General features: G+C 42.7%; 1 protein-coding gene across 8 annotated transcripts in view; it reads right to left on the reverse strand.

Annotated features, from left to right (window-relative positions):
- adgrb1a (adhesion G protein-coupled receptor B1a) overlaps positions 1-10,701 on the reverse strand; it is a 549,195-nt gene extending 538,494 nt beyond the window's left edge. For 7 of the 8 annotated variants that reach the window (XM_055633873.1, XM_055633875.1, XM_055633876.1 and 4 more), the window contains exons 1-2: positions 9,579-10,701; positions 4,818-5,868 (exon numbers count right to left, since the gene is read on the reverse strand). In XM_055633873.1, coding sequence (XP_055489848.1) covers positions 4,818-5,640 — 823 coding nt within the window. In that variant the 5' untranslated portion in view covers positions 5,641-5,868; positions 9,579-10,701. Of the gene's footprint in view, positions 1-4,817; positions 5,869-7,140; positions 7,563-9,578 lie in introns of those variants that run through there. The other variant, XM_055633870.1, reaches the window with a different exon arrangement.
- Positions 10,702-26,133: the final 15,432 nt, after the last annotated feature.

The raw sequence follows: 26,133 nt of genomic DNA on the forward strand, positions 1-26,133 counted from the left end.
CATTTCTGCAGTATTAAAACATAAGAATTTAAGAGGGAGCAGGAGTAGGATATTTGAGCCTTTGAGCCTGCTCGTACATGATTTTCCATTCCTGTCTTTCCCCATCTTCAAGTCCCTTGACTCTGTTAATGTCTAAAAGAATGATTATGAATCCCACATTTAAGAAAGACCCACAGTAATGCATGGGCAGAAAATCTCTATTCATTAAATTTGTATGACTTTGTTTATGAGATCTATAAATAAAGACAGTTGTTGCTATTTCCTATGTAAGCCTTGCACTGCATGTAACCAACTCTGAGCCAGAATTTTATTGCAGAATGTTTCATATAAAATGAATATTCACTGAGCATTTATTCCACAGATCAACAGCATAAAAGCCTATCCTCAAAATCTCTCCTTTTGTACTTTTTTTGCCACTCTTCTATACTCAGCACATCACACAATATCTTTCTTGCTTTTCAAGTGATTGGACTTCAACATCTGTAAAAAGCCATGAACTTGTACATTAGTTGGCTGACCAGTTGCAACAGATGATGGACTCCAGGTGTCAAGGGTTATGGGGACAAGGCAGGAGAATGAGGTTAGTAGAGATAGATCAGCCTGAAGAATGATCTCGACCATCATCCATTCCTTCTAACCAGAGATGCTAACTGTCCTGCTGAGTTACTCCAGCATTTTGTCCATAATCATTTTGTCTATCTTTGGTTTAAACTAACATCTGCAATTCCTTCCTACACGATAGATCAGCCATGATTGAATAGCGGAGTAGGCTTGATGGGCTGAATGGCCTAATTCTGCTCCTGACACTTCTGACCTTATGACTATCACAAAGATTGACCTAAGTATTTCAATTGACACTCCACCCCATAATAGAATTAAAATCATTTATAAAAGCACTTTACTTAAACAAGAGGGTGACACAGTGACGCATCAGTCAAGCTGCTGCCTCGCAGCACCAGAGAACCGTGTTTGATCACGACTAGTGGTGCTGTCTGTGCAGAAATTGTACATTCTCCCTGTGACCACGTGAGTTTTCTCCGGGTGCTGCGGTCTCCTCCCATATTCCATAGACATGTGGGTTTGTAGGATAGTTGGCTCTGTAAATTGCCCCTAGTGTGCAGGATGCGATACTGGCCTAACATAGAGCAAGTGAACAGGTGGATTGTTGGTCAGCATGGATTTGATGGGCCGAAGGGCTTGTTTCCATGCAGTCACTCTAAAACAAAAGAGAATCTATTCATTCAATTGTGATTACTTCTCTTAGGTCAACAATCACTCACAATTGATGGACATCCACAGTTATTGTTTTGATAAGGTCTTAGAAGGATTCAGTTGTGTGACCCTGCAAAGGTAACTGAGTAAAAGCTCCAAGATTAAATCCTAACTGGAGCAATTTCACAAATTGCAGTCCCTTAAACCAAAATGGACACGACCCATATGCCCTACAACTGCTAAAGGGAAACAGAATGCAAACATCTCCCTACACATTTTCTCTCCTGTTGGCTTCATATCAAAGATTCTTCATGCAGTAATGACAGATGAAAAAAAGGCACTGCCACTCAACATTCCCTGGCCAACTGTTCTCTCATAGCACTGACGAGATCAAACTAGAATCGTGCTCATCAATCTGAGCCTAAGTGCTATATTTGCATTATTTCCATGACAACAGGTATTTCACCTTTTAGCATTATTTTCCCACAGCTCTCCAAATACATATGCAAAGAGTGCTATAATACAATGCATTGAATTATTACAACGTCTCATTTAATTAGCACATCCATCATTATTTCATGCCTTATCTTCCTTATTCCCTGTCAATATTATGCATTTATTTCAATTTCTACAAGGTGAATGGTTATCAAAAGCTCAAAGGAACATGAATATATTGTGTAGTGATGCACTCGCTGCTGTCTCTATGTGCTGTTCCCAAATACCCAGTCATAACTTTTTGCCACATGGCTTCCTTTCATTTTGAAAAGGGGTACCTTCATAAAAGTACTTCACAGCAACTGCAAGTACTTACTACTGTAGAACAAGGCACAGCCAGTTGATGATTCAGATGGCAATAGTTTCACACAACCACGGCCTAAGTTCAATTCCCTGAACAGAGGGGAGCGCAGTGATTCAGTAGTTACAGATGCTCTCTCACAGTTCCAGCAGCTCCGCTTCAATTCTGACCTTGGTGCTATCTGTGTGGTGTTTACATATTCTCCCTATGACTCCTGGGTGCTCCAGCTTCCTCCCACATTCCAAAAGTTGGGAATGTAGGGTGATTAGCCCCAAGTCTAATGAAGTGTTTCAAAATATATCAAAGGGGAGTTAGTGGGTAAAAAAATAATTGCAAGGTCATAGGAAAATAATAGGAAGCATGTAACTTCTGGGATTGCTCTTTTGGGGGCTGGCATGAGACTGATGGGCCAAATGGACTCCTTTCATGGTTTAGTAGTAAATAAGTTTTATTCGCTTTGTATGTACCTGTCATCTCAATTGCACGTTACAATGTCTACCCATTGAATATTCACAACATTTACATTCCTTTGAATATTCACAACATTTACATTCCTAAACCAAATGCTAGCTGGCATTAATTCTGAAATGCGTCATTCATGGTCTCTGTTCTATTGTGATTATCCACATGCAACCATCACAGAGCAGTCACCTAACCATAACATGCTTTGTTTAAAGTGACATAAATTGCGAGTTAATGCCTCCATCATCTTCAGATCGGAAGATGTTATGGTACAGTTGAAGTGAAGGGCTGTCTTTATTTCAGAAAAGTCATTTTCCAGTGAATGAAGTCCCCCTTGCACTGGAAGTCTCTCTGTTGCAAGGTGACAACTCTAAACAGTCATCTTGTGGGCCATTAAATAAGTGAGCCTTATCTATTCCCCAACAAAAATTACTGTTTTGAAGGTGCTGAAAAATCTGATGACCATTGATGGCAAGAGCTATGGAAGCCAAATATTAAAACGTGTTGGTGCTATTGAAAAGTAGATAGCAATCTCATTGCAACTAAAGATAATCATTTTCATATTTGTAGTTTATAACATTATCCACACCAGTATTGAGATATTAAAAAAACATTATTAACCTACTATTGTTCTGATATGTTACAACTCATTGGGTCTCTCAACAAATAACAGCATCGTGTAGATATGGTAGAAGGCAACATCTAAACTGAAGAGCTTGAACAAATACATATTTATCTTTCCCATATGATCTTAGTCACTGTTTTATTGTGCCTTAATGCAAGCAGAACGTGTAATGCTCACTTTAAAAGAATAAAACATATTGTGCATTATTTCTGTCCGGCTCTTTGTTCTATAGCTACTGTGAATATAATGGCAATTACTCCCTGGTGGCAGTTAGCAAATAAACGGGATGTTGACAACATCAACATCACAACGTTCTTAAAATGTATACATTGCAGAATAATTATTCCAGCTAAATCGTTGTGCGAAAGGCCCAATATAGTGCGTCACACCGTCTTACAGCGACCATTGTTCATTCAAGGCATTTAACGGGGTGGTTCAATTTCTGTCCAATTGTCTATGTGGATGTATGCATTCCTTCTCCGTTCTTCTGATATTTATTGTAACTTCCAATCTGAGGCAGGGTCCATGTCTACACTATTATTCTACTCCACAGGATAGATAACCACTGCGCCGGGTGTTTCAAGCTAGATGCTATGCATTGTCAGAATCCACGGTATTTTGCACTTCATGGTACATATTTATCACGCACAGTTGGACACATCACATACTTCCAGACACCACAGGTCAATGGCGAAAATCAAATTAGCCTTTCAGTGACTCTGAATGAATCGTTACCAGGGAATGTGCGATATAAAGGAGCCGATAGTGGGAAAGTTTCAATGCTTGAAATAATCGTATTTTATAACTTAGGGAAATTAACTTTATTAAGGTAAAACACGCAATATTGTTTATTTCCATTGAACGCTGTTCTGCATTGTGTTTGTACGCCACCCCTGGGTAGGAATTGGATGCGAGCAAACGTAATTTCTAAATCCAGTTTTACATTTTTTTAATAATGTACAGGTATTTACAAGACAACTCATTATATTTCGAATCCCGAGGGCTTTAAGCGCCCACTCCGGCTGAAAAGTGCGTAGAAGCTAAACCGAAATAATAACTGCATGTTTTTTTTTAAACTCACATTTGGTTTCAAATGATTACGACGCTACCAACTAAAGAACGGATGATAATTGTTACAGTAACAAAAATACACGGATGCGAAGGTAGCAACAAGTCCATTCTAACGCTCGGAAAGTTTAACTTAAAAACTAGTTATAAGAAATACCATACTCGAGTGAGATCATCACACGGATTGCATCCAGGTGGTTTTACGCCTTTAGTGAGAATGTAAAATGGAAAGAAGGTTTAGTTTAATTGTTGGAGTAATTGATTTTTTTAACTGCTGGATCATAAACGCTAGATCATAAATCAGCGAGAAATCTACTGGTAACGCTCAATAGAAGCTTGTATTCCCACCTCTCTCGGTTTTCCTGGCCGATCGCTGGTCAATTACACATCAATTTCTTCACTTCCAAACCAATTGACCAGGCGGGTCTCTATACAGTTCAGAATCAGGGCCACCCATTAAATTACATAACCACTGCAAATCAAGCCAATAGATAAAGATCCTTTTGTTAATATATGTTATTTTTAAACCGGCAGCAGGTAAATTTAAGAACAGGTCGCGACAATTCGGGTTAAACATCGATCTAGGAGACCCCTTTCGTTGCCTTTGATGTTAAGAGAGGTACCGAGGAGCTTGCGGCCGTTACGTTCACTTACCGGGAGAATCTGCATCGATGCTGTCCTTGGGGTTCTTGATGCAATGCTCCAAGTAGACGCCGTCTTTCAAGCAACTGTCTCCTTTTTTATTCAAGCCCAACATTTCAGTGGACTGACCCATGCTCTCAGCCCTGGAACAGTGGCAAGGGGTTTGCATGATCCCGCAGGGTCTGGCGCTGGTACTGATGGTCAGGCAGGTCTCCAACCACTTGCACAGCATCTGGCAAGCCCCTTTGCTTGGATTTCTGTTGCCTACCACCAAGTATTCGGCCGAAAACTCTTTGTCCTTGACCCTGCCGCCTCTGTTCTTTGCCCGGCCACCGACTCCCGCAGACATCTGCTTCATCTGCAGGTACTGTTTGCTGGACTGCAAGAAGGCATAACGGACCGTGGAGTCGCAGAGCCTCAGCACTTCGTCGAAGCTCTCCATCCCCAAGTAGGTGCGGGTGCTGGTCAGAAATGAATCGTACTGGTAGGTGCGTATTTGGTGTCTCTCGCAGATATTGCTGGTCTTGGCTACCTTCATGTAGAGCGTGTATCTTCTCGGGTCGGGGTTTTGAATAATCCAAGAACAGGCTGAGTTGTTGGAAGGAAAGACCATTGAAGAGGCGAAGTAGCCGAATAGTTTCCCCTGGACCAGCGTGGTACAAGGGGCTTGTCCGGCGTCAAACCCGCTGACGGTCCACAGCGCGGCGGCTAAAATCACAATCACCGCGGAATCAGTGATCCTCATCCTAAATCGGTTATCCCAAGAAACGCCAAAGAAATAGCAGCAGGAGCCCAGACTATGCACATAACAGGTCCGACTTTTACAGAAAGACATCGGCAGATGATTTCATTGCAATCTTTGTAGTTTTGTCTTAGGTCTCCCCCTTGTGGTACATTCCTTAAAGTCGTATATTTTCTTTTTAATAATACCTCCAGTCCCGAAAGGAGTAAAGCTGTTACCCCTCCCCAACGCTGTGCGAGGCCGCAGTTTATTCAGTGTGTTCTCCAATTAGTTTACAAGTAACGCATAAACATTGTGCGCTTCAGCCAGACAGAACTGAATCTGAAATTATAAAAAAAAAACAGGTATCACTTTCTTTTAACATTCTGGTTGAAGCGAAAGCCTGCAACCTAATTTCCAGGCATTATTGGCATGGCTTGTTTACATACTTTGTTCTATTTCTCACAATGCGTATGAACAATTCTGCTTACAGAGTTTTTACATCAGTTTAAGCCGACCCGAACGCTCAACCCCCCACGGGTTTAATGGTGACCACTTGAAAATACGCCTCCTTCAATAAACTTATTCTTCTGCAGATTATTCTGCATACCCGGCCTTAGCCATGTTCCACCGCGTTTCAAACACGTTCTCGCATATTCTCAAACATGTTGGCAATTAACGCTAATTAAGGCGCTGTTATTTTTCTGATAATTATCGAATAAATAACTCCAAAACTAAATACCCATTTAATGAATAACACATTGCAGCTGAAAACTATGAAAAGGGCATTTAGTGCCCCACTCAAAGCATTCTAATAAACAAGTATTTTCCCGTGTTATTCAAATATAACAACTTAACAAATTTAAGACCACCAGTTGTATTAATTAATTTACAACTACCCGATTTAGCAAATTGCATTTTTAAAGATCAGATTATAATCATTTTCTGATTATCGAGATAAATCTCTCCCACTGTAAATTCTATAGGATAGAATTCACGATTTTAAACAAAGTGCTGTATGTTGTAATGTGCCGAGCTACAACACCATACCATCAGCAGTCATGGACTCAGCCTTCTATGGATTACATTCTGACTGAGCACGTTAATCTGTTTATACTTAAAAAATGGAAATGTCTAGTAGATTAATTATTCTGCCATTGACGAATTTCCAACTTGCCTCAAGGATAGATACAGGTTGTCATATCAAATAGTTCATTGGGGGTTTGCCCCCCATTTTAAGGAGCGTTTAATAAGAGATACTCTGACAATAATAATGTCGACTAACAACACTCACTCTTACAATTACTTCCACGTTTTTTTTTTTAACAGGGACTGATTTGGTGTTAAATGCACTGACTTTGTTTGCTGGTCCATCGCAGTACGCTCATTCAATACCTGCTGGGTTGTGACATGGACAGAAACCTGTGGTCTCCTTAGCTTCCCCTGCTTGTGGCTGTGTCTTCCTTCCCCTAATCTAAGACGAAATATGCATTAAGGTAGCTCTTAACCCATGAACGGTAATATTACTAACCTTATCCCTCCACCTCCTTGCTATAAACGCCACCATCACAAAGACGACACGGGCGAGAGAGGATAAAACGTTGTGACAAGTACCTGCGTGAGAGAGAGTGGTCTACCGTTTCTTCGGTTATCCATTTTAACCTATGCATCGACAGCACATTATTCTTATCGCTGGCGGGCTCATATCAAGATTCGTTTCTCTTCCCCCCTCTGGGAACCGCACGTTACGAGTCCGCCAGGCGTTCAGCGTGCAACTGATTACATTTCATCACTCGTAATCCCGAGATATGCCTGTGCAATGTTTAAGCAGATTTCCGTTCAACTGCGCTCTGCAAACTGGCGTGGGGCGTGTGGGTGGCGGAGGTTACCAGACAACTGGTATGTGGTGGGGGATTGGGAGCTTTAGGTGGATTGACGGTTGTTCAAGCTGAACAACGCAAAACACAAGGGTGTGAAACACGGAATGTGTAGAGCGAAGTGTGGAGACAGATCGCATACTGACTCATAATGCATCAACATATTGTTAAAAGTTACTGTGTTATAACAAAGCCATCTGCGCGAATCGGGAGAGAGAGGAGGCAGTGTGAGTCGGCAGCGTTGGCGCTGGAGTGGCATGGTGGGCTGCCGAGTGGCTTCCTGAGAACGTGTTCTTCCGTTTTTGATTGTACTTTAATTGGAATGCAGTGCGTTTATTCGCGATAGCAACCATTATATATTTTGTTATGGCTGATTAAAACCAATACCACGCAGATTCTGGCGGCATGTAGTGACGATTAATCCAGTTGCAGAGTCCGGATCGTCACTCTGCCCACACTTAGTGATAAATTGTGTAGGAAGGAACTGCAGATGTTGGTTTAAACCGAAGATCAACACAAAAAGCTGGAGTGATTCAGCGGCTCAGCAGTAAGTCACTCCAGCTTTTTGTGTCTACCTACACTTGGTGATAGCTGTTTGCAGGAAAATCGTGTGTTGGGTGCGGAGATCCAGCGTTGGTTGGGGGAAGACCTGATGCCCAGGCGCTCGCTCGCTTTAATTTATTCCATTGCTGGAGCGAACTCCTTCCCAATCGAGGGCAGACCGTCAACCCTGAGCAATGCACTGGTCCGAATGTGCACATCCCCCCTGCCATTCGCCCCCAGTATCTTTTGGATACCCAAGTGATACCGGTCGTTCCCATTCGAGTGGCAGCTAATGCAAGGCGAATGAGTTAACAGAAATGAGGTGACTCAAACTCGGCGAATATTTTTTTTTCCAGCGTCACGTTCCGCCTTGGTGACTGCTAATGACTGTGTAATTATCTCCAATTATTTTATTCCAGTGCAAACCAACGTTAAATAGTTGGTCCTCTCTGTTACTAAGGAACGACTGCGTTGTTAGAGGTAGGTGGGGGATCCCTCGCGCCTGCTGCATCACAACTAATGTCTAACAGGTTTACACCCTGAGCCACAGTTTTCTCCCTGTAGTAAGAATTACAGAATCAGCTTTTTGATCTAAAGATATGCGACAGATTAATTGCCTGTCAGTGAGTTGGGGATTATTAAAACGGGTGTATTATAAACGTGTTTTTTTTTTAAATAAAAAGAGGATTCATTTCATCTACTAGGTCGCTGGAGTTGGAAGGAGTGAAACAGATTAGATCTTGCTACCAGCTATGTGATTAACCCCTGACTGTTGAATTCATCTTGGAGTAGTCTTTTAATAGGCTGTCGAGTAAATAATGCGAGGTGACACCATGACCAAATAAGATCAGGTAAGGATTATAAATGAGAGGGACAACATAAAGAATCTTAAATTTAATGATGGGTATTTTAAAAAATGGCAATTCAATAAGAAAATAAGAATGTCCAGCCTAGATGGAATATTAAGAGAACCCTTTCCAGTCACCCCGGTTCCGAGTTACTGCAGCCTGGCAAACGAGTTGACTTCAGTAAACGGTTCGGTGCCGAGCTGCTGGATAGCCCACGCTTCTATAGAATACGGGCCTGCATCCATCCGCTGTTTGAATCCAGCATTCCCCACTGAACGCTGCACTCCCTCCTGCGCCTCTCCATGTTCGCTCACAGCCCGGAGGGGCACGCTGATCCAAGCAAAGACTTGCAGCGTACAGCGAACCTAGGGGTCACACTGTAAGCCAAGGCGGACATGGCACCCTCAAACCGCTCGGGCTCGCAAGGTTCAGGAACATGTAATAATAATTTAAACAAAAGAAGTAAATCGTACGTATTTATCTTTGCTCTCCAAAAGCACCATTCGACTATCCTGCAACGATTAGGAGGGAGTCTGCCTACATCCCGCAGTAGCGGGTACTTTCAAAAGCACGCTTTAAGGTTTGCTGCACCGATTCTACCAGTATACCGTGCCATCTGCAGCCAATTCCCATTAAAAGGTGTACATGTTGTCACATAGCCTCTTTGACTCCCCTCAGAATAGCCCTGCGCGCCGTATAAAGTGGATTTACAAAGCCCCTTTTTGGAGGAGTGGGGGAGAGAGAAAAACACACAAACATGCATAACTTGTAAGCATTTCCTTACCTCAAAGTTTCTGAGCAAATATTTACACTCCCGGCGCAGTCACCAGTAAGCTCCGCGTACATAGCAAGATGACGACCACCATAGTTTGCGACTGGGATACCCACAGGCACACGTCGGCTGGAGCGAAAGGAAGTTTTTTTTTTTGTGGAGAAAAGAAAGAGGGTGGATATCAGCGAAGCAGTGAGGAGAATTAATTTAAAAAAAACGTCCCTTCGATTAATCCGAAAGATGCAACAGATCAAGTGGCTGGGAGTTTAGATCCAAAGATGAAACGACTCCTCGCTGGTTCCCCGACTACAGAGATACTGCCTCTCGGTTCATCCTTGTGGTAAAGTGATGTTGGGAGAGGAGGCTGGAGTAGGAGGAGGAATTGGCGGTGAGGTTGCAAAAGATCTGACAAAAGCGTCCTGGTCTCTTTCTGATTTCCCCACCTACTGAAGGCAGAGCGTTGTAGCGAGGAGCGAGGAGCGAGGAGCGCATTAATTACGTCAGGCTCCCACCGCTTTCCTAGTCGCGCGTTGGAGGGGGAAAACTACCACACAAGAAAAACACACAAGCGAATCGTGCATAGTGCCGATCTAGGCTCCCAGAACGAAGGACGAGCCCCTTGCCATCAGTCCGCACTGCATTACCCGCGCATCGCGACCCCGGGTTTCTTTTAAACTATCAATCCGCCTATCGTCACCTCTAGAAACCTTAGCTCTCTCCCCCAAATGGAAATGTATGTGAAACCCATACGAGCAAATGCCTGAGATCATTTATATTCCAATTCCAGCGCAGTTCAAGACAATCATTGCCATTCACCGTCGCGTTTGCGATTTGCATTTAATATTTGGTCTGTTTCAGACACTTGGCTGATTGGCTTCCACCACTGGACTAAAATGAAGATGCTCTAAATCTTCTTCTAGTGATAGTTTTTTTTTAAATTCATGTACAGTCAAAGGAAGATATGCAAAGGCAGCCTTGATGTCACTGCACAGTACAGTTCTCTTCAAAGCATCTTTATTAAAAAAGCAAAGATACGCCGCAGCAGGAATTTCCAAAGTGTCCGCAGTTGTCGACTCTGGGAATCCTCCATGTCATCTAACATGGCAACCAGCCGCTTATGGACACATCATCTATCCTTCAGGTAATTGTATGAAGCTAATAATTGTGTCAGGTGAAAGAAAATCTGCCCCTCACCCCTCCTACTCTCCCTTTGCCACCCCCTCCCCCTCCCCCTCCCCCTCCCCGCCGCCACCCCCCAAGTCAGAGCTATTTCTGCGGATATCACTATTTAAACACCCACTCAGCGGGAGCGGGGAATTTCCACTGAAACTGGCCACCAGTTTACCTGCACCGCAGCAAAACAATCCTGGGCGTTCAACTCCATCAACCACTCGCATATGCACCGCTTCTATAAAGGGAAATTATAGTCGCACTGCCTAATCTCAAGTGGAATACGAACACCAAGTTACTATGTTAGTCCGAATATCATTTTGGAACACTATAACTGCATCAGCGAACGGGCTACCGTCCGCGAGCCAGCCCAGCAGACAACAAATATGACTCAAACCAACCTTATTGAGTTGGATTATTTGGAGGACTTGGTTGCTTTACACACCAGAGGTGGTTCCGAATGACGTGTAGAGATGTGGACGCGTCTCTTCCTTAAACACACAGCTGCTTCTCCGTCTTAATCTGAGGGTTCTAAATGAAAGCAAGAATACAATAGATAGTTCCATTCAGATGCTCACAAAATCTCAACATGGTTTAGACTGAAGGAGTTCAGCAAAGAAACTGGCCCTTTTGGCCCATCATCCCTATGCCGACCTTCATGTCCATCTATATTAATCCCACGCCTGCTCTAAGTGTGCATCCTATGCTATACCTACTTAAATACAGTCTCAATGTCTCTTGAATGTAGCAAATGTATCCACCATGTCCTCTGGCAGCGAATTCGAGATACCGGGTATTCTCTGTACAAAATAGCTTTCCCCTTAAATCCTCTTTAAAATTATTTCCCCTGTGGCTTCTTATATTTTTGGATACACCTCCGATGGAAAAATAGTTCTATCTCCCCTTATCTATGCCTCTTATAATTACATATACCTCTATCAGTTCACCCATTCACTTCAGGAAAAAAACCCCATCCTGTCCAGTCCCTACCCATTACTTAGATCCTACCGTCCGAGCAACATCCTGGTGGATCTCCTCTGCACTCTCTGCAGCATAACTCCATCCTACAACGTGTAGACTAGAACCGTATGCAATATTCCAAGTGAGGTCCAACCAGCGTTTTGTAAATTTCCAACATAACGTCTCAACTTCTGTATTCCTTTCCCGATTTATCTGTGTGCCACTTTCAGGAAACTAGGGACTTGAACGCCAAAGTCTCCCTGTTCATCAACATACATGTCCCACCTCTATTTGACTTTCCAAAATGCATCACCTTTCACTGCATTTGCCAGGTTTATATTTCATCTGACAATACTTCGTCCAACTTTCCATTTGATCTAAATCGTGCTTTATCCCAAAATACCTTCCACGCAATCCACATCATCATCAATTTACGTGTAGTCGCAAAAGTACTAGTGAAAACTCCCACAGTCGCATCCAAGTCCTTAATGCCCCAAACAATAGTGGTCCCAGCAATGATCCTAGCGCTGCACCGCTGCTCACAGACGTTCAATCACAAACACATCCATTTACCACCATCCTCTGCGTCTATCACCCAGAACAATTGTTTTCATCGAGAATTGGATAGTTCTGCACAATAAACAAAAACATCTTGGAAACTGACAAAATGTTTCCCAACCAGGAACCTTAACTTGCTTGTTCCACCCCAGGGACTTCAGCTCTTTAGTACCTCCAAAACTTGCAGATTCATTTAGAAGGTCCAGCCACCAGAGTATTTTGCGTTTGTATATTTTACAAAGAGGAGGAGCCGATGCAACCAATGCGCATTTAACATTTTTTTAGTATCATGACCAGATATCTGCTTACGTTATATTCAGAAATGAATGTCAGCCAAGATGTCAGCAAGAGGGTGGATCGTGAAGTTTTCTTAAAGAGGCAACAATATGGTATAAACTATATCAGTCGAGTACAGTCGATTAATCCCCCCCAACATGTCAAGTTTATTATTTAAACCCTAAACTATCTTTCTCGGGGGGTCAATTGCGTAATTCCAGTCTCCCATTTAGATTCTTCCATTTCACTCACCTCACAGAAGGTTCTCTGTTCCGTATTATACCAAATCGTGCCGTTTAAACACAATGCCAGTACTTCTCATGTCCCCTCTCGCATGGGTACGGGTTGCCCTCGCGCTTCTTACAATGCTTTTAAAAGCCACTCTTTCTCGTCCAGACCAAGATCCAGACTGCTATTCAAAAGTCACCCCGCCAAGCGCTTGGAGCTTCCAATACAGACGGATACTTTTTTTTAGAAGAATCTGGTTATTTAGTTATGTCCATTACAGTATGTTTTAAAAAAAAATGTAGCGAATGCTCCTAACTTTTCCCTACAGAGTTAGGACGTCTCTTGGATTGTTGGATCAATACATTCTGCAGAAGTTATTACCGAGGAAGGGCCTGAAATTGAAATCCTTCTGTAGCTCGCTGCTGAAAGGTCTCGAGAAAGTTGCGTCAATATTGTGTTGTTTTCACCCTTAAAATGAAACCGTGAGTTCGGTGGAACGACATTTCTGCCGTCTCGTGTTCTTTTACTCTTAGAAATGAATTCCTCGCCTGTTTTGTCCCGTCTCTTTGGGCGGCTAGCATTTAACCTTGCAAGAGAACGCAATTGAATCTTTCTAGTTTGTGACTCATTTACTCCTCGCGGAACAAGGCGAAGAATTCAAAGGAAGGAATTAATTAAAAAAAACGTGCCAAAATATTTATCTTCAGTTCCTCCCAGGGTTTCTGCTCGGCGTGGAAACATGCCAGTTATATCACGATTGATACAATGAGACGCTGCTCTTAGTTCTTTGAACGCTTAGACTTAAAGCATAATAACACAGCTTTAAGATATTAACCGCTGGCTGTTCTAATCATTATTATACATTTCCTCAGATCATCAATCCACTAAACATGCAATCTCGGGAAAGTTCCTCAATTATCCCTTTGTAGTTAATCCTAACTTCTTTCCAGAAGGTGTAAATATGGTTTCGATTGTTTGTTTGTTGTCACGTGTACCAGGTACAGTGAAATACATGTTTTGCATGCAGATCAGCAAAACTATCCCTGTTTATAACCGCAATCACCCAGGTGAGTACAGTATGCACAGGATAGCCCACTGAGTCCATATGCAAGAGGCGCAATGTTGATACCATTTTACAAAGGCCCATCACAGCCGATGCCTCCATTTGGGTCTGGTCCCTCTCCATGCCTGGCCCTCTTCAGCCCTCGTTCCCCCCTTTGGCTGAAATTAGCATGTTCCAGTAATAACAAATGTATTTCCCCATTCAGTTTCTATTCTACCCCGTGGCCCAGTTTCTGTCCATACTCTTCCTTTCCTTAATACCTTCTAATGCGATTTTGGGTTCTCACTCTCTAATTGTGTAGAATATTTTACTCCAGTCTCTGTCAGACAGTTATCTAACCATCTCCCATCCCTTGTTGGCTCAGCCTTTTCTAATACTGGCACTGAACACTGCTGATGTTGGAAACATAATTATAAGTACCGAATGCTGAAAATATTCAGCTGGCCAGTCAAATTCTGTAGAGAGAGCAACAATCTCACTATTTTTACTCACTAAGGTAAACTTTTGTATGACTCTGCCCACTGAAATTTTCTCCATGATTGGTGTATCGACTGTTTCTTTTACTCTCTGAGTATTTAACTTTTATTGATTGAAAGATACAGCATAGAAACAGACCCTTCAGCCCACTGGGTCCACGTCAACCGTTCACACAAGTTCTGTTATTCCATTTTCACATCCACTCCCTACACACAAGGGGCAATTTTCAGAAGCCAATTAATCTACAGACCCATACGTTATTGGAATATAGAACCCGGAGGAAATCCATGCAGTCACAGGGAGCAAGTGCAAACTTCACATACACTGCACCCAAGGTCAGATTCAAACCCATGTCTTGGGCAATGTGAGGCAGCAGCTCTACCAGCTGTGCCACCCTTTATGATATTTATTCATTCATTGTTAATGATTAAAGGTATCCACTTGAACTGTAACCCATCTTTACTCCCTGGAGCCATGCTAAATGTCAAAGCTTGCTGTTAAAAACACAATTATTTATGAATATTGGAAATACTAAAAACACAAGTTAGAAGCTCTTAACCAACGGCAAAAACAAAATTAACTAATACCTTCCTTGCAAAAATTCCCATTCTTTGAAATTGATGTAGAAATTATACCTGCATCCAATACAACCTGGTGCAGGTTCTTTGAATGAACACCTCATGGTAAATGTTGGAGAATAATGGCATCTTCAAACTCTCATAAAACCTCTTAAGGAGTCCATGATGAAGAAGAATTCTGCGAAAAATTCTGCAACCAGCCTAATATAACTTTGAAACCTGTTCGCTTAGAGATCCAAAGTTGCTTCTAGTTATGTGGGAAATGTTGGCAGTTGCTCAAAGAACTGCTGACATTTTCTTAAAACATCCAGGCAATTAAATTCCAGAGTGATATTTCACAGGGGAGTTATCCCTGGCGTCCTGGCAATATGCATTCCTCAATCAACATCATTTACAAATAAGTTATCTGATCATTATCACATTGCTGTTTGTGAGAGCATGCTGTGGGCAATATGATGACTGGGTTTCCTACATTGTGGCAGTGATGACATTTGCACAGTACATTTTTGGTTGTAAAAAGCTTGGGTTGTCAAGAGAGTGACATGAAAGGTGCCATATGGAGGGAAAACAGTTTAAAAATCAAACCCCGTGACCAGACAAGTAATTATTTATCTGTTGTCTTTCTTCATCTTCCAAAGTTTTGCATATTTGTTTATCTCTGTATCATTTGTCTCATGTCAGGTAGCTAATTAATATAGGATCAAAGTCTTTTGCTCTTGTGAATTTCTTTTTAAAATATTGATGCATAAGACTCCCTACTAAACTTGTTACAAAAATGTTACTAAACTTGTTATAAAAATGACAACATAAGATCCTTACTTGCTAGAAAGTAGCAATGTGATATATCTCACTGGAGGTTTGTCTACACCACTGGCCTCATACTGTTTGGTGTAGCTGAAAGGAAATTAGGTTTCTCCACAAAAAAAAACTAAGTTCTGCTGGATTTCATGCTTATACATTTCCTACAATGTCTTATTAATGTTCTGAAAGAGTGGATCTTGTCACCTGAAGTCTTAAATATCAGTAATGCATCATTGAGATGCACTCTGCTTTGCACATCTATTATAATGCATTGCTTTCCTCTTCAGCAGAATATGATTCCTTGGTAGACCATGCAGCAGAGGACTTGCCAGTTGCAATGTTCACAGCACACATCTTGGCTCCAGGCTTTTAATGTGTCATTAGAAGTGAAAACAAAAAAAACAAGCTGGAAACTCTCAGCAGTCAGGCAGAATCAGTGGAGAGACAAGCAAAGAGGATTAATGTTTCAGGACTGAACTGAGACATTAACTACATTTATCTTTCCATAAGGTACTGCCTGACTTTCTAAGTATTACGTTATTTCTTACCATCCAGCATCTGCCGTATTTTGCATTTGAATTACTCCATTATTAAACCATCAATAAAATAAAGACGCCTATTTTGCTATAGTATCTTAGATTGTTTCTTTGGCGGCAGTAATCTACGTAAAACTCAACACCCTGCAGTGTGACCAACTCATTTTTCACTACGTCTGAACTGGCTCAGCAAGTTATTTCAATTGGATAAGAAATTATCTTAAACAAATACATGCATCAACCTTGGTCCCAAACACCACAAAGTTAATTTGACTTTGTAAAATCTCCGTCATCATTCTCAGGGAACTAACTCCAAAAACCTGACTTAATCATACGGTATCGTACTTTTTTGCCTACAACTCAGTCTCCTCCATATTCTTGCCATGTCCTGCTCCATCTGAAGAATTGGTCCACCCTTCACGTTGTCGCAGAAAAGCAGCCAACATAATCAAAGACTTGTCCCACCCTGGTCATTCTTTCTTCTCCCTGCTCCCATCCAAGAAGGTACAGAAGCTTGAAAACGCACATCACCAAACTTAGGAAGAGTTTCTCCCCCTCTATCATCAGGCAACTTTATGGTCCTTCAATAAGTTAGTACTGTCCGATTCACCTCTACCAAACAAAGGACATTGGACTTTATGTGCTACAATACTGAGAATTATGTTCTGCACTCTGTAATTTCACCTATGTCTATGTATTGTACTTGAGCTTAGCTTGATTGCATTTATGTACGGAATTTCTGAACTGATTGGATACCATGCCAAAGAAAGCTTTTTACTGTACCTCGGTGCACATGACAATAATAAACCTAAACCTATATTCAGGAGGCATAGCTTTAAAAAATCCTCAACGAATTAATATCAAATATGGATAAAAAGACTTCTTGCTGATTACAACCAACTGATTTCCCTCAGATGATAAATAAATTCTCCTCTAATTTGAATACAGGTTGGAGAAAGTAATGAAAGCAGCAAATGCATGAAAAGTACTTTGGTTGTGGAATTTTAAGGTCACAATCTGAAATAGGTCAGTGGCATCAATGTCGACCAAGATGGATTAGCTCTGGAAACCATAGCTACGAAACTGGAAAAACAATTGGTACTGAGAGATCCAACACAAGGAAAAATCTACTTGGCTTTATCCTTACCAAAGACAAGGATAAATATCTAGTAGAGGTACAACTATACAAGTAACTATACCTACTTGTATAGTTGCACCTCTACTAGACTGCACACAAGGCATGCAGTCCTTGAGGAAATAAAATTCCACTCCAGGGAATCCAGATAAAATTGGACGAGAATCAGAACAGATCATGAAATTTAGTTTAATTTTGATGTTTACTTCCATCAGTGTGGAAACATGTCCTTCGGACCACTGAGTCCGCACTGACCAGCGATCACCAGTACATTAGTTCTATCCTACACACGAGAGATAATTTACAGAAGCTAATTGACTTATACCCCTGTCCCACGGTATGAGCTCATTCCAAGAGTTCTCCCGAGTTTGCCCTGATTCGACCTCGGAGATTTATGGTAATGGCCACTCGTCGGTACTCTGAGCTCTCATGGACATTTTTCATCATGTTGAAAAATCTTCACGAGTATTCCCATGCATATCTGCCGTTAGCGAGTCTTCCCCAGTACCTGCCGTTAGCGAGTCTTCCCGAATACCTGCCATTAGCGCTAAGAGACGTCCCCGAGCTCTGACGTACCCGCTACGTTCATTCTCCGTGCTTACCATGAGTTTGATTTTTATTCAACTCGGGAGAGCTCTTGGAATGAACTCGCACCGTGGGACAGGGCTATTACCTCTTTGGAATTCGTGAGTAAACCAGAGCACGCTGAGAAAGCCTAAGCAGTAACAGGGAGATTGTACCAACTCTGTACAGACAGCAACCTTGGTCAGGATCAAGCCCAGGTCTCTGGCGCTATAAGGCTGCAACTCCACCACTGTGCTGCCCCTAAACTCAAAACTGAGTATGCATGATTTACTGCCTGCAAGCAAAAAAAGTTGTACACCACTGCAATTTAACCTAATTTCCCAGCACATCCCTTTTATAATTTCCATCAAACCAAATGATCATGTTGTGGAGAAACGTGGATGAGAATGCCAGGAGCATTGGTCACACGTTAAAGTGAAATGCCAACATGTTGATTTTACAACTACATGCATGCTAATCAGATGCAGCAGATGGCATAAACAGAGCAAAGCAATCTCACAAGTGAAAGATCAGATTCAAGATCAAGATTCAAGATTCAATTTAATTGTCATTTGGACCCCTTGAGGTCCAAACGAAATGCCGTTTCTGCAGCCATACATTACAAACAAATAGACCCAAGACACAACATAATTTACATAAAGATCCATCACATCACTGTGATGGAAGGCCAAAAAAAACTTACCTCTCCACTCCGCTCTCCCCCCCCCCCCCCGATGTCAGCGACAAAGTCAAAGCCCCTGGCTGGCGATGGCGATTGTCCCGCGGCCATTAAAGCCACGCCGGGTGGTGCGAGGTCGCACACCGGGTCTTGGTGTTGGAGCCCCCGGCGTGCGCTCGCAGAGTCCCACAGCCATTCCAAGCCGCACGGGGCGATGATGTAAGGCCCCGTTCCAGGAGCTCTTCGACCCCGCAACTCGGGCGGGAGAAGTCGCCATTGCGATAGCCCCGAAAAGCGATCTCCCACCAGGGACCCGCGGGCTCCCGGTGCTGCCGTCCACCAGACCCGCAGTTGCAGCCTCCGAATCTCTGGAGTTCGGGCCGCAGCAGCAGCAGCAGCGCTTCCACCACCACTCCACCCACTCTGGACTCGGCCAGCTCTGCGACGGTGAGGTGAGTCATCGGTACCAGAGTCGCCGGTCTTCTCCTGTTGGAGGCCACTCCTCGTTGCAGCCCCAACGACAACTGAGACCCGACAAAGAAAAGGTTTGGTCTCCCGTGCGAGGAGAGATTTAAAAGTTATCACCTCCCTCCCCCCACCCCACCCCCACCCCCCCACACCCCCCCCCCCCCCCCCCCACACACACACACCCAACAAAAAATAACAAAAACTACATAGAAACATAGACAAAAAATGATAAAAAAACGCAGACGGGCTGCAGAGGCCGCTGCTGACGAGAGTTGCGCCGCCTCCCGATGTGTGTGTGTGTAATTCAACAATTAACAGGAAGAAGACTTATCCCACTTTCAGCCAGAAATGTAAAAGCGATAATCCATTTTATCATTTAACGAAGAACCAATTTCCCATAAGGCGGTATGCAGTTAACTCAGTGGGCTTGATATGAGAAGCCAATTCAGTTCCATTCACCCCCTTCCCTTTGCCTCTTTCTGCCAGCCATCCTTTTTCTACTCCATCAGTCCAAACCCAAAATGTTATCTGTCCTTTTCCTTCCACAGATGTTGCCTGACCTGCTGAGTTCACCCAGAACTTTGGTGTTTCTAAAAATTTAATTCCGTCTTCTGATAATCAAGTCTACATAACTCACAATTCCACAGGCCAAGAGTTGATAAGCAAGATTGAAACTGATAGGGTCATTTTGCTCAGTGGAAACACAATGGATCGACTGACCTTGCTCTATGTCATCCGTTTCTGGGATTCTATTCTCAGAAAATTAGGCCGAATGCAATCGATGCAGCCATGGTTAGGGTCGTGACGACTTACCAGTCATGGTGCTGAATAATTTCAAGGGCTGCTGAGGCCTTAAGCTAAGCTTTTCCAGGGAGTTCTAGGACCTTTATCTTCCTTACATTTCAGAAAATCTCCCCTTCAAAGTAGACCAAATGCAATGCAAACAACAATGGTCCTTTACCACCTGGTGGCACTTCAATGGCAGCCTCGCCCACAGTTTGTCTGTCCTTTTCGTCTTTTTGTTATTTATAGTGTGTTTAAAAAGTTTGTGTTACTGTTCTCTGGTTTGTTTTATGTAGGGGGAAACGTTTTTTCAATTTCTTACCTTGCCGGATATGCGATTGTTTTCCAGGTTGTATCTCCGGTCACTCTGCAGCCTAACATCGTGGAGCTAAAGCCTTGCTTGGGACGGACTTTGAGTCCCACCGCAGAGTGTGGACTTACCATCGGAGCCGATTCCTTGCCTGGGATCAATGCTCCAACCGCAGCCTGCGGACTTTAACATCGCGGAGCTCGCAGTCTCGGATTGAGACCAAGTCGGAAGGCTCTAATGACGCAGAAGTTGCGACTAGCCCCGACCCGGGGTCAGATCACCCGGCGCCGTGGAGCCGAGATTCTCCCCCCCCCCCCGATGCAGAAGCTTGATCGCCCAACGAGGAGGCTTGCCACCGGCTACGGGAATAAGATCATCCCATCAATGGAAGGTTAGAGACCCCCATCTGCTGGAGGACAAAGAGGGGAAGAGATTGAACTTTTTTTCGCCTTCCATCATAGTGAGGAATGTGGAGGAGACAATGTGGTGGATGTTTATGTTAAAATGTATTTTGTGTGCATTGTTGCTTTTTATTAGTATGACTGTATGGCAAATCAAATTATCTGTATGTTGTAAAACATACTTGGCTAATGAAGTTAGTATGAGGAATATACACTCAATCACCAGCAAAGAGAAAGCATGTGGCATCAACTGTGTTAATAATTATCACTTGCTAATTCTTTATCTAGCTTTCTACTGGACTCATCAGCAGCTGATCATTTCACAGCCTTGATCCAAACATGGCAAAAGAACTTCATTCCAGAGGGAATTCTGCTGCGAGTGAATGGCCTTGGAATTAAAGGGGAATTTGACAGACTGTGGTTTGAAGGAACCCTCGTCGGCCAAAAGTAATTGAAAAATAGAAGGAAAACATTTTGCTGGGTTTAGCCTACACAGTACAGAAAATAATGCAAATGGGATTAGACTGCACAATTGTGAGACATAATTTGAGCAACATTGATTATATTCTGTAGATCTGAGGTCCACATTCTTTCTAATGTACTTGTTTAACAACAAATCTCTGTCCAAGACATTGCAGTAGAAATTCCTCAACAGCAAATATCTCTAGTTGCTTCATCAGTGACCTTTCTCCCAATTTAAACTCAGAAATGGAGAGGGTTATAGGGGTTGAGTATGTAGGGGTCTTAGAATAGTCATACAATACAGAAACAGGCCATGCACTGCAACTCGACCATGGTGACCAAGATGCCTCATCTAGTAGCAGGGCGTGGTGGTGATGAATTGTATTATTTCCATTTTTAAATCTTCAGAAAATGGAACAGTAACACACAAATACCTTTGTTAAGGCATAGACTAGTGAGTTCCAAGTAATATTTAATCTGCAGAACTGCCAGACCAATATATTTCTTCCCTAACAATTCAACCATGTCCAGTTAGCTTTCAAGGGCATTGCAGTCATTGAATCTCTCACCATCAGCATTCCAGGTTCTCCACATGACTAAAAAGCTCAGGTGGTCAAGATGCATAAACACCATGACTATAAGGGCAAATTAGAGGCTGCTTACCAGCATCTGCAGTTTCTTCCTACACGTTTTGTCTGCATAGACCATGCTCATTGATTCATCCGATTCCTAAAGCCACCTTACTATCCAAAAATAACATCTTAAAAGTGGGATGGAGTACTCCACACTTGCTTAGATGACACAGCGCTAACAATTATTTAAAAAGCTCAACAAAATAAAGCAACTGTATGATAGGTATCTCTTTTGCCTCAAACAGTTACTTACTCTGGCATTGGCATTCTCTAGATGCACTCTACCTTCTGCAAAATACATTGTAATCAGTGAATCAGTATCATCCCAATCACTCCCTTTTCCCTCGCCCATCAGACAAGAGGTACAGAGATATGAAAATGCACAAATTCAGATTCAAGGATAGTTTTTTCCCCAGCTGTTTATCAACCATGACATCAATAACTGGAGGGCGGTTCTGAGTTACTATCTACCACATTGGAAATCCTCGGATTGTCTCTAATCGGACCTTACTGGATTATATCTAGCCCTTAAATGTTATTCCCATTATTGTGTATCTGTACACTGTAGATGGTATGATTGTAACCATGTATTGCCTGTCTGCTGACTGGTTAGAATGCAACAAAAGCTTGTCACAGTGCCTCGGTGTAGATTGATTATGCATGTTAACCAATCACATATAGTTAGCATCGCTAACCCCACCCCCACTATAACGCTTATATTAACACTTGCTTCTGGCACCACTTAGTTCGAGCAGCAGTTGGCATGTTATGACATCTAACCATCCTTTATGCTGTTAAATTTTAAGTGCTGATTAAAGATGATTTTGGATCACATAGCATGTCTGGAGTTTGTCTACATGGTGTCAGAAGTGGGATGCGAACCCATGCCTCCAATGGGAAACCAGCGCATGATGATGCAGCTGCAGCGCTTCGACTTCTCTATTTCTTACAAAAAGGGTAAGGACATGCACGTTGCGGACACTCTCTCTCATGCACCCTGAGCATCTTGCGAACAACATCCCTACGAGCAGGAAAAATTTAAGGTCCTCGGCGTCGACTTCGTCTCTACTAAGTGACTGCGCAGCTTGGTCGCACATACTGCCACCTACGCCACTCTCCAGATTCATCAGTCATCAAAATAGGCTGGCCAGATAAACAATCCAGCACACCTATGGAGGCACAGTCATTCTCCCTAGTCCGCGATGAATTGGTGCTTCAAAATGGTGTCATCATTAAGGGCCACAAGTTAGTGATCCCCTCATCACTACATGACGAATAGTTCAAAGAGGCACACTGCAGTCACCAAGGAGCCGATGCCATACTGGCATGTTCTCGGAGTTTGTTCTACTGGCCGTGGATGGCCACATACATTCGGGACCGCACAGCCTCCTGCCCAACCTGCAACAGGCTCACCCCTCACCAGCAGAGACAGCACCTCCTGCAACAACTCCTCAGCCCTGTCCTGGACGTTGGTAGCGGCGGACATTTTTGAATGGTGCGGAAAGCACTACCTCGTTCTAGTCGACTTCTTTTCACACTGGTTTGAACTGGACCCGCTGACCTCCCTCACGTCTGAGGTGGTCATCCAGAAACTGAAGAGACACTTCTCTACTTTCAGCTCACCCGTTTGCCTGCAAACCGACAACGGTAGACAGTTCACCAGCCACGTGTTCAAGCTGTTCGCAGACAGATGGAACTTCCAACACATCACGAGCAGCCCCGAGTATCCACAGAGTAATGGACTCGCTGAGCACGCCATCAGAAGCGTTAAGCAACTGTTAGAGAAAGCACATTAATCAAACTCTGATGTATATCTCGACCTCCTGAATCTCAGAAATATTGCCAGAGACGGAACCCTGGGATTGCCAGCCCAGCGACTTATGTCCAGATCGACAAGACCTCCAGTCCCAATCGTACAACAACAGCTGATCCCTCGGGTGTTGAAGACTGCTACTGTCCAGAAACGTATCCAGGAGAAACATGACATCCAGAAACGATCATACGACAGATACAGCAAACCTCTTATGCCTCTTCTGCTGGGCCAGGTCGTCTGTTTACAAACCTCAACTGGACATTCCCGTCTGGGCACCAATGTTAACCTGGCTGACGAACCATGATCCTATCTTGTGGACTGTGAGGGAGCGGTATACCGGAGAAGTCGACAACACCTGCTTGCTGTGCGGGAGCCTCGTCCACTGCCAGCTGGTCCTTATGCTCCACTGCTCCAGTTCCAGCCACCTGCTGCCATGTCTCCGACCCATCCCTGCATGCCTTGCACCCCTCCACGTCCCGCGGTCATGACTAACCAAGGGGCCTCCCCTCCTGCACGCTCTCCCTTTCGGTCACCACAAGCTCCTCCTGCGCCATTCTCGCATCCGGGTTCTCCGCCCCATCTTTCAGGAGAGGGAGGATAGGATTTGGTCCGCACGCACTCGGGCCGTGTCAGTAGATATAGCGAGTATGTTGAACTCCATGGCATGGGTGCCCTTTTACACTTAGTCTTTAGGGGAAAGGATGTAGATTGATTATGCATGTTAACCAATCACATATAGTTAGCATCACTAACCCCACCCCACTATAACATTTATATTAACACTTGCTTCTGGCACTACTCAGTTCGAGCATCAGTTGGCATGTTCTGACATCTAACCATCCTTTATGCTGTTAAAGTTTAAGTGCTGATTAAAGAGACTCAAAGATTGCAACTGCATAAATAACTATTTTATTATTTTCAAAGGCTATTGGGATAATAAATGCCGACATTGCCTGCAAACACCCATGTACTAAAATACATAATGTATAACTTAAAGTCATGTTAACTAATAGTGGAGGAAAAAAACAATTGCAAACTTATTCAGAGAATCTTTATGATATGCTGTTTCAAATCCATTTACTAATGGCATTGTGAATGTACCCACACTTCAAGGATTATAACGGATCTCAAGAAGGCAGTTCACCACACCTTGTCAAGGGAAATTAAGAATGGGAAATCTGTTGTTTAGTTTAGTTTCGAGATAGAGCGTGGAAACGGGCTCTTCATTCCACCGAGTCCGCTCCGACCAGCAATGCCTGTACATTAGCACTATCCTACATACTCTAGGAACAATTTACAAATTTAACAAGTCAATTAGCCTACAAACCTGTACGTATTTGGAATGTGGGAGGAAGCCTGAGCTCCTGAAGAAAAACCCACTCAGGTCACGGAGAAGGTACAAATGCCATATAGACTGCACCTGTAGTCAGGATCGAACCTGGGTCTCTGGCTCTATAAGGCAGCAACTCTACCACAGCACCACCATGCTCCACTAAATGGCGGATCAGCCTGTGAAGCCCACACCCCTTGAATGAATAACCAGAAAACACATTTGTTGGCCTGTAGACACATGTAGGATAGACTACCATGTTTGGCACAAACATTGTGGGCTGAAGGGCCTGGTCTTGTGCTGTACTCTTCTTCATTCTATAACTCGAGCTGTTGGCTGAACAACGTAAGCATTCAGCCACAAGAGGGATCTAAAATAGTTATACCTATTTTGAAATTAATATTTAATCAGAATTTGGCAGTTGCTGAGTATAGCTCTGTAACTCGTTTATGCCTAACTAGTTTAATATAGAGCTAGAAGTTGTCAATGTCAAACCAACAACTGCATTGTCATGGCATAGATAATGTGGATTTTGATGGAGAAAACAATTTTGTACATTGTTGCATTAAAGGTTATTAAAACATTTTAAAGACCTTAAAATTGCACTATGCATTATCAATCTACAGATATTTAACATTTTTATATGAAATTATTTTGTCTGCCAGTAACCCTTTATAAAAAAATTAGGTTTGTTCTTACTTTAAAATAGCAAAGGAAACCCAAATATTCATGTAAAGCATTCAAGCACAATATTATGCTAATTTCAAGACCGACAGGTTCATAAAAAAATTATTTTGCCCAATTTTGGGAGTTCACAATAGCAGCCAAAAGGAACCACCTCTGACATATTTTATCTTTAGGATGTATGCAATGACATACCATCTATCTAATGCATCATGGGATCAGTAAATAATTGGGTCTTTATATTGACGGTGTCTAATATGGATGTCTTTAGTTAATTCTATAATATCAAATATCCCTATGCTAATTGCCATTTGGTAACTGGAGACTTTGATAACTCTAATAATAGATGTAACCTACCTTTGTAGAGAACTTTCTTTTTTGAAATGGATATAGGTTAACATTGCTGTGTGCTGCTTAATTAGAAATGATTCCTCATGTAATATTAATAAAATGTTAATACACCATTGCTATCTTGTGCTTTCTGACCAACTGCTCAATTACGGAATTTTCTAAACAATAAAGATTTTTGAAATATAACTTTCTACTCCTTTCATCTATGTTTCAGGATTAGAACATGCATATTATAACAGGCAGATGTCCTGCTTAGAGACAACAAAATGCATTAGAGACAACGAAATGCTTATGTTCAAGATGATGGA

Source organism: Leucoraja erinacea, chromosome 4 (genome assembly GCF_028641065.1).
Source record: "Leucoraja erinacea ecotype New England chromosome 4, Leri_hhj_1, whole genome shotgun sequence".
Classification (NCBI taxonomy): domain Eukaryota; kingdom Metazoa; phylum Chordata; class Chondrichthyes; order Rajiformes; family Rajidae; genus Leucoraja; species Leucoraja erinaceus.